Consider the following 10,264-nt stretch of genomic DNA (forward strand, 5'->3'; position numbering starts at 1 on the left):
TATTTTTTAGTTCTAGTTCAGTTCTAGTTCAGTTCTAGTTCAGTTCTAGCTCAGTTCTAGTTCAGTTCTAGTTCAGTTCTAGTTCAGTTCTAGTTCAGTTCTAGTTCAGTTCTAGTTCAGTTCTAGTTCAGTTCTAGTTTAGTTCTAGTTCAATTCTAGTTCAGTTCTAGTTCAGACTTGTGATATGAAGCAGAACTACTGAGTAGTTTTTCAATAATTAAAACTATTTTTATGTTATTAATTTTTTATTTTTAAGAATTTTTCGTTTATTTTTCATTAACAATACTCCTCTCTCCTTTCACTTTATATATATGTAAGTATATAACTTTAATAAATGTCTTATTATCTAAAAAATGGTAAGCCTGTACAAAATCGTTAAATTGTATTTTTTGTTTATTAAATCTTAAATCGAAATAGTTTTAAATTTAATTATTTGCAATATAATTGAGATAAAATTGATCATAAAAATTTCGTCTAATTAAGTTTTAAATATAGTCAAAAAAGTTTGGTTGGTTTTTTCTTCGATTCTGGCAATTAATTACTTAGTTTTTTTTTTGGTTTTTAGTATGTTTGTTGTATGCTGAGGCAAAACTTTAAAGCATTTTAAAAATCACTTGCATAACACCTTTTATGGGTTCAATATTTAATACTTTTCTTTCCATTTTCACTTTACTACTCCGTCCAACAGTCATTATTTTCGTCATCATCTTCTTCGAAATCACGTATATTAAAGTCCTCATTGAACAAATCTTCACCCTCCGAGGACTCGGATTGTCATCTGGGTGCATTGACTCGTGTGGGTATGGTAACAATACCTTTAGGTGGTCTAGGCATACGTATGGTTGTTGTTGTGGTTGTTGTCTTGGCCGAAACACTGGGTATTAGTTGTTCATTGATGGTGGAAGTTTGATTGAGACATGCACAACATAGATTATCACAACGTATGAGCATGATTAGACCGGCCAATATCCAAAATACTATAGCGGGCCAAGAGTTCTGAGCACATGAAGCGAAAAGAATACCACCGATAAATATGCTCGAACAGCAAATAACAGGACTGACATTTACAACGCTGCCGGTGTATTTGGGTATTAAAGGCATCATGAGACTAATAATAAAGACACCTAAGAGAGAAAAAGTTCAAATCATTTAATTGTTAAGATCGTTTAGTAGATCATACAACTGATGAAAGTTTTTTACCTATAGACCCCGTTAAAGCTGCCGGCGGCCAATGCATATAAATTCCTGCTAAACTTAAAGCAATACCTAAAAATACCACAACTATAGCGAATATGCTAACTCTCCACGAGGATACGGTAGGCACACGAGCTGTACGATCCAACGGACCAGCAGTGGTTACTTTTACCTTTTGTCTATACTCATCGACAATTGCATCGATATCGGTCGAAGTATCCGAATCGGAATTATCAAATTTATCGGGATACTCAAAATCAGAAGGCTAGTGAAAAGATTGAATTATTAATTTAATATTTCAATTAAATTTGTTTAAAAAGTACTCTACCGGTGGTTCTCCATCTGACAAAATCGTGGACTCTACATCTTTAGGTTCCCTTTGGGGACAGGGCGAAGTGGGTTCACCTAAAAGTAACCATTCCTTTTCGACTTCTTGTTTGTTTTTCGGTTTATTTTTGGGCTTTTTACTGGGCACCTGTTTGCCAACACTTAAATTCCATAGACTGCGTTTTAAGCGAGAAGCTGAGGAACTATGGCTAATGGGTTCGGTTGAGAGACGACTATAGGATAAAGTAGAATCGGTGTCTAAAATAAATATTTTAAATTCTTAAGTTAATTTTATGTTGTAATTTTTTCGTAACAAACGAAACTTACTTGATTGTAATATAAATTTCGGTCTAAAGGGCGAATAAAGCAAATAGAACGCTCGAAAGAAGACCGCACACAAATGACTTGCCGCCAAGGTATGACTGAGATTTTGCAGGGGACAGGCAAATGACAACATGGCACATAAACTACCTGTTGTTAAAGATATATATGTAATTGTGAATTATAAAATGTTATATATTTCTAAGAACCCACCTGCTATAAACACTGCCAGTACCGGATTACCACTATCCGAACTTTCATAGGCAATTTGTTTGGTTAAAATTCTCCACTCGGAAGTGGCAAATCTTACTATAATACGATACAATTCCGGAAATAGTTCCAGAAAACCTCCGGTCACTGTTAGCATTAACATACAGGCCGCAGCTGGCACCAACTTATGGAAATTATTTTCTTCTAATATATGAAAAAGAGGCACTGCAACATATTCTTCAACAGTTCTAAAAAAAATCGGGAAAATAGGATAAGTCCATACAGTTTTTTTTTCAATATTTAAGTTGTTATTTTCTTTTCCTACTTGTAATGTAAAATTGTGGTTAAACAACCGGAAGCTAATAGTAGTGATATTGTGACCAGAAGTATAAGAAAAAATCCCGTAAATCTTTGCCATCCGGTTCTTTGTGTAGGATAGTCAGCCGGAAATGAAAACGTTAGTAAAGCTGTGGCGGTTAAAAACTGTAAATAAGATAAATAGAAATTGTTTTGTTATATTAATGAAAAGGGTGAAAGTGATCACAGATTTCATATATTTATGGATCTAAAGTCTTTGTATCTTATACACAGTGTATAATTTTGTAAAATGTCAAAACCCAGAGATTTCGCTGTATCAGAATCAGGATTCGAGATATTTGTGTTGTACATTTTCGTTAAAAAAGCTGAATCGTCAATAGATGAAATCCGTTGGTTCCAAACTTGGCGTAATGATATCGAAACTTGTGACACGATATCTCGAAAACCTTTTGTGCTAGATTTAAGATTTAATGCAGATCGATTTGTGCAATTCAGAAGTGATCAGGCAATGATCGTTTAGAACACCCAAAAAGTGTAAAATTCAAGAATTAAAGTTACAAAAGGAACCCTTCTATTATAAGCAGCCGAAATAAGGATTGAAGTTTCTCATTAACATTTTTTAGTCGGAACTTAAAGGAAAAATTTTAGTTTCTGTATCAAAAAGGGGACTTATAGCTTAAGTGTTTAGGGGTACTAGGGTGATATGCTACCAGAGCAACTTGATTGATATATTTATAAGCGAAAATCACCAACCAATGAATATTTTTGTAGTAAAAAATTATTAAATTTCTTTAGTTAAAGTTTCAACAATTGAAATTCTGTTACTCCTGTAAAACAAAAACATGTCATGTGCGTTACAAATTACAATGAACACGAAAATATCAAACACGAAATCTACAATAAATAAATATTTTTAATAAAACATATGTTTGAAATAGCTAAAAAAACATGTTCATAATGTTTAGACAATAAAATAAATTATTAAAAAAGTCACTTAGTCACAAATGAAAAGAAAAACACAGAAAACATAATAAGTATGATGAAAATAAAAATCAATATAAAATTATAAAATATATTAAAATTAATGAATAATGCTGTAAATCACAATATCAACTTCAGAGTTGTTAAAACAACACTTACACTTTTAAAGCCATTTGGCTGCAAAATAGTTTCATGCCAGGCAACAGCATCACCATTCCACCAGCCGACTGCACTTAGAATGGCATTTAAACCAAACATGGCCAAAGCCATTATAAAGCTAAAAGCCTTTGAGTGCTTTAAATAGAAAAATTACAAAATGTAAAGAAAAAGAAATATTAAAAAAAGTATAATAAAATGCCAAGAAAACTTTTAACATTTAAATATTTATTCAGCATAACATAACTTCTGAAAAAAAGTATTTAAATATTGGTTTTTCTTATTCTACAAAAAAAAATATATATATCCCACATACCTCTAGGCCCAACATAAACATGCCCGTTACTAAAAACACCACACCAACACCCAAAACATCTGGCCATGGTTCGTTGGCTGGTGAATTGCGGCCTAAAAGTAGACATTAAAAATTTAACTTAAAACAACAAAGCACAAGTGTTTTTTCTCTACACTTACCTAAAATCATAATACGAGCCAGACCGCCAGTCATGGCATCCAAACACATGCTAAGTGTACGAGCCAGTGCGCCACAAGCACACAATATAGCCAACATATCCATCCAGGTGGCTAAGAAAAGGCAACCAAAATCAAATTTGTTACTGGCTCGTATATAGGGAATTTGTAGAGTTTTTAAACTTGTTTTACAACGAGCTGGAGAGGAAATTTAAATTGTGATGAAAAAGAAAGTTTGTTTTAGTTGTTGAGAATGTATACCTGCCAAGATACCAAATAATGTTGCCATTATAGTGGCTAAGACCACACATGGTGCTGTTGTCTCATTGTAGGCGATCAGATAGACAAGGACGGCAGAACCCAAAGTCAAGCGTGCACCACTGCCATTGGAAAGAGTCTCCAAAAGGAAGCTGCAAATAGAAGAGAACTTTTGTAAGAAAATTGTGCAAGAATTAGAAAAATAGATAGTTAGATAGATAGATAGATAGATAGATAGATAGATAGATAGATATATAGATAGATAGATAGATAGATAGATAGATAGATAGATAGATAGATAGATAGATAGATAGATAGATAGATAAATAGATAGATAGACAGACAGACAGACAGACAGACAGACAGACAGACAGACAGACAGACAGACAGACAGACAGATAGATAGATAGATAGATAGATAGATAGATAGATAGATAGATAGATAGATATATGCATGGCCTCACTGCACGCATAGGTAACCATGAGATCCTAACGTGACTACACATCGAAATGGAGATAGCGGCCTTGAGTTGGAATGATTATGTCGTAAAAAGACAGATGGTCTCAGATGGCTTTCGAGAAAATAAAAGAATTGGTAATATTTTTAAGGCCATGTAAAAATATTCATAAGGAAATACATATTTTAGTTCATGAAGTGCAAGCTCTCTTCCTACAATTGTTAAATGGATCAGGTGGTCCTAGTAGAGCAAGTAGCTTACCAAAAACAACGAAGAGTAAGGAATCAAAGAAGGAAGCTTGTTTAAAACCACAAGCTCCTGTGACATCAGCAAACAACCAAGATGTTAATTGCCAAAGAAGACTATTGAACTCACAAGTGTCGGAGTCACCGGCTGTGAAAGGAGGTGCTAAAACCCAGAGTCGAAAAGTAAACGAGGACAAAAGGAAAAAAGAAGTTGGATATACTCCGTCAGGTGAAGCGTGACCCCAAACTCAATGTTCTCGATAAAAATATTGAAAACATTAGAAAGACTTATAATGGTGAGCTACTCCTAGAGTTAAACAAATCACCTCATAAGAACACAGCCCAATTTAGAGAAGCTATTGATATATAGATCTTAATTTTCCCTTCAGTATTATATTAAACTTTTTTTTTAACTCATGCCAAAAACACTAACTTAATACATTATCTCTGTGTGAGCTTTACTGCCAACATTTCAATTTAGATTTAAAATATTTATATAATTTCCTGACAACAAGGGAACCACCAAAAATGACTAATAACTTTGTTTATTTTGTAACTTTACCCCTAACAGTCAGCAACTTTTATATTACGTATGTTCATAGTTTTGTCGTCAGTAAACTTTTGCCAGGGATATAATTGTCAAAAATCAAGTTCATGGTTTTATCCTTGAGTGCTGAAATGGGCAAATAGTAAAACATATACTTGCCACATTACACCCACCTTCAATTTACTAAGTAATGGAAATATTCTATTATATATATATTTTTTTTGATATGACAACTCATGCTGAGGCCTGTTTGTATCAAGATTTAGAAAGAAGAGTAAATAAATTTTTAGTGGTAGTATTGGTGTAAGTATTTTTAATAAGATTTAAATCTCTTACGTATTATGTAGGATCGACAATATGAATATTATATAAAATTATTCAAAAAGACAATTTATTTGTGTTTTCTTTTTCTTTCATAATGCCAATTTTCTGTGGAATTATATGATTGATTTTTTGGGATTATTTTTGGAAGTTTAATACTTATTTAACCAATATTAACCTTCCAGCCATTTGTTTAAAAAAAACGTCCTTTTAAGATATTCACTTAAATACAAACATAATCTACTATACTTAAACATTAAAACAAATGCGTTATTATTTGTTCATTCTTTTAAAGTTAACAAATCACTCATCCGTATGAAGGTAAACAAAAAATAAATGTTGATCATACGCCTGCATCTGCATACATGTATACGTGGAAATAAAAAATTTCTTTTCTCAGTTTCTTTTTTGTTTTGTTCCTCTTTCATTACCGAATGTTTGCAAAATTTTCTATTACATTTTCCTATTTAATTTCAGTTTGTTTGACGATGTTATTCAAAAGAAAAAAGAGATCGAAAGGAACAACGTGTTAGAGTAATTCTTTATGCTTTTGTGTAAAATTTCTCTTTTCTTCCTTTCATACTTGTTAAATAATTATTTTTGTTAAGTAAAATATAAACATTGCTATAGAAGAAACATTCAATGACAGTGTAATGGTTGGTTTGTATGTAAATACGCATATAGAATAGAATGTAGAATAGGGCGGAAAGATAAAGTTGGTTTTGTTAGTTTTAATGTTTGATTTGGCGCCATTTGTTTTCATTAAGTTTGTAATTTACACTTTGTGTTTGCTTTGTAGTCTACGCTTTAATATACACACATACATACATAGAAACATATTTACACATAAGTTTGTAAATTTGTATAACTTTTGGTTTTCTTGTTTGCTGTTTGTTGTTATTTTAATAAATGTGTTTTCTCCTTAAGTTTTGTTTATGTGTGTGTGTTTGTGTTTCACCGGTGTGTAAGCTACTAATTTTGTTTTATTAGCCTGATTTAAATAACACATTTATGTGATTAGAAGGAAGTCCTCTGTTTTTATTTACTAACAAATGCCTTGATTATAATTTCTACTCTTTGCGTTTTGCTTGAGTGTACATGTCCTCTTTAGTGATTTTTGTCAGTTTTCAAGGACAACAAATGAGTGAACTTATCTGTATTGTATTATTTTAATCTTTTAATGAAATAAAGTTTTTCTATTCATAAAAATTGTACAAGTAATGATTTGACCTTCTAAAAGGGTTAAATAGAAGATAAAGTTGCTGAATATGTAACCTGTTATATAATTCTATTTTAACAGGTTTTTTTTTGTTCTACTATAGACTAGACTATAGACTAGACTATAGACTAGACTATAGACTAGACCATAGATTAGACTATAGACTAGACTAGACTATAGACTAGACCATAGATTAGACTATAGACTAGACTATAGACTAGACTATAGACTAGACTATAGACTAGACTATAGACTAGACTATAGACTAAACTATAGACTAGACTGTAGACTAGACTATAGACTAGACTATAGACTAGACTATAGACTAGACTATAGACTAGACTATAGACTAGACTATAGACTAGACTATAGACTAGACTATAGACTAGACTATAGACTAGACTATAGACTAGACTATAGACTAGTCCAGGAAATATTACTGATTATAGGCTAGAAACTGATTATAGGCTAGACAAAAGTTCAGGGGATATACTCAATATCCCCTGAACTTTTGTCTAGTTTTTAATCTTGCTTAAAATCTCTGATCTATATGCTATGTTCATGCATCAATTTCATATGCTCTCAATAGGGTGTAAGAAATTTGCACTAATTTTTGTATATGTATATAAAAAACGTAAAAACTGCATAAACAAAAAAATTTTGCGATATATTTTTAGATCCCATAAACAGACAATATAAAAGAACATAGAGACCCCACAGAACACGCAAGTAATGCCACTCACAATACAAGCACACAAAATATGTTAACAAAAGGCTACACGATAGATGAACCCAGTGGCGGGCGAGGGGTGTGTTCATTAAAAAAAAGTGATTTGTAATAATAGATTAGACCACAATCTAAGTAAGTATGCATGTTGTAGTAATTGTTAAATAGAAAAAAGGTCTTCATATCAAATATGTACATATGACATACATACTTACAACAACTCAATTTATTGATTGGAAATAAATAACAACATGGTTATTAAAATTATGTGTATATTGATAAAAATAAGCAAAATTAACAGAAAAATTGTAATTGTATATAAATTACGAGTACAACTTAAGTTGTTTCTTATAGGCCCTTATAGATATATTAGATCCATTAATAAGATATTATTTATTATGGTATAAATGTGAAAGACATACTAACCTTGTGGTAGCCATCATTCATGCAGCACTGTAAAAAAAAATAACCAAAGAAATTCCTTCTTATTAGTGGTTTAAAAATTTATTGGCTATTATCCAAATATGGATTTTTTTGTGTCGCCACTCGAACTGCTGTGTACGGAACGCATACATGTACTTTGGTTGGACAATCTATAGAATCGCCTATAAATATTTTTTATTATATTTATATTTTTTTTCTTCCAAATGATAATTATTTGATTTCAAACACACTTTTACATTATTAAGGAAGAAAGTAATTTTTCTTAAGAGGACATTTGATTTGCTTTAATACAGTAAAAATGTTTGATTTAATGTTGTTGTTTTTTTTTCGTTTTATTACAAGTATCCGTTTATAGTGAATTGCAAATTATTGGTAATTCATGACATTTAACTAAAGGCCATTAAATATATTTATTTTTTTTCAGTTGTTGTTTTTTTATTGACCCCTTTCTTGCGAAAGGTTTTACGGGCACCAAACACGCTCTATTTGTTGTTGTAAATAATTGTTATTACACGCGTTCAACTGCTTCGATGATCAAAATTAATCCTTACGCTTTCAAAATTAATAAAAAACTAATGTTTTCCTTTTGTATTGCAGTTAATCATAGGTATTATTTTATTCAAGTAAAAAAAGCTTTAAAGCTTTATTTTGAAAGCTTTATGGTTTAACATGTGTTAATTTAGCGCCTGCTTAGTAGCTTTTTTGTAAGTCAATTTCTGTCTGTTTATTTGTTTTGGTTATCTAAAGAGTAAATTTCAAGAAATAGCGCCAATTTTTTCCCCATAAGATTTTCCGTCTTGTTTACATGTTTATGTCTAAGTAAATAGAGAAGTAAAATAGTTATTAATTTTGTACATAGGGCAAGGTCGAATAGTGGGTGGATGCTATAGACCCAAATTTAAAGAATCAGATTATTGTCTTTAAACGTCATTACACTTAGACTAATCTGACTCAAGATACATCACGTTAATTGGCATAATTCAAAATTTTACGTGGAACTTTAAAGGACCTCACATAATCATTTTATTAACCTAGGATACCAGTATTGAAAGAAATTGTAAATCTTTGAACTATATATAAAAATGTTACATACCATCTGATAAAGTGTCATCATACCCAATACTTCCATTTTCAAAATACAAAAATATATTTCTTTTCATGCCTGCATAATATGGCTAAGAAAGTGCAGAGAAGCAAAAAAAAAATGGCAACAACTTTGGTTTCCTTTTATATACGAATGTTGTTTTTGTATGTTTGTTTATGTCGTTTATTTACATTGTAAATCTTGACACTTGTTTTACTTGAATGATACTTAATCCTAATGGCTTTAACTTTTTTCAAATACTATTTTACGTATATTTACAAAAAACAAATTTCAAAACATAAGAACCTTTACAAATGCAATTGTAAAGTGTATGATGTTTTAAGTTAAATAAACTTTTTGATTTGAAGTATTTAATGAATCCGTTTTTGTTTTTTAAAAATTAAGTAGAAGCTGACTTTTATTGTTTAAGTAATTAAAGATTTTTTTTTTCAAAAAATATTTAATTATTTAAAATTTTAAATAAAAGAATCTCGTTTTAACTGAAAATAAAGCAATTTTAACTGGTTTCATATAAATTTTTAATAAGAATTAAAGCGCCGTAAGATAATTATTTCAAAAGCATCTTAATTATTTACTGTTAACTGTTTTATAATCCAGACTATACAATGTTTTACAGACTATAAAATGTTGTGCAGTCCAGAATATAGAATGTTGCACAGACCAGACTATAGAATGTTCTATAGTCCAGACTATAGATTGTTCTATAGTCCAGACTATAGATTGTTCTATAGTCCAGACTATAGATTGTTCTATAGTCCAGACTATAGATTGTTCTATAGTCCAGACTATATATTGTTCTATAGTCCAGACTATAGATTGTTTCACAGTCTAGACTATAGACTGTTCTATAGTCCAGAGGTATAGACTGTTCTATAGTCCAGAGGTATAGACTGTTCTATAGTCCAGACTATAGACTGTTCTATAGTCCAGACTATAGACTGTTCTATAGTCCAGACTATAGA

The 10,264-nt window shown here is 30.9% G+C and overlaps 1 protein-coding gene across 1 annotated transcript; it reads right to left on the reverse strand.

Moving 5' to 3' along the window:
- Positions 1-241: 241 nt before the first annotated feature.
- On the reverse strand, positions 242-8,761 carry LOC111685331. Its single transcript, XM_023447587.2, has 11 exons — positions 8,180-8,761; positions 4,240-4,388; positions 3,982-4,176; positions 3,824-3,915; positions 3,511-3,645; positions 2,378-2,535; positions 2,056-2,300; positions 1,849-1,992; positions 1,523-1,779; positions 1,201-1,459; positions 242-1,124 (listed from the first exon to the last, which is right to left on the reverse strand). Exons 1-11 carry the CDS (start codon positions 8,194-8,196, stop codon positions 775-777), a joined length of 2,001 nt encoding a protein of 666 aa, XP_023303355.2. The 5' UTR covers positions 8,197-8,761; the 3' UTR covers positions 242-774.
- Positions 8,762-10,264: the final 1,503 nt, after the last annotated feature.

The sequence above is a fragment of the Lucilia cuprina genome, chromosome 2, assembly GCF_022045245.1.
Source record: "Lucilia cuprina isolate Lc7/37 chromosome 2, ASM2204524v1, whole genome shotgun sequence".
In the NCBI taxonomy this organism is placed as follows: Eukaryota; Metazoa; Arthropoda; class Insecta; order Diptera; family Calliphoridae; genus Lucilia; species Lucilia cuprina.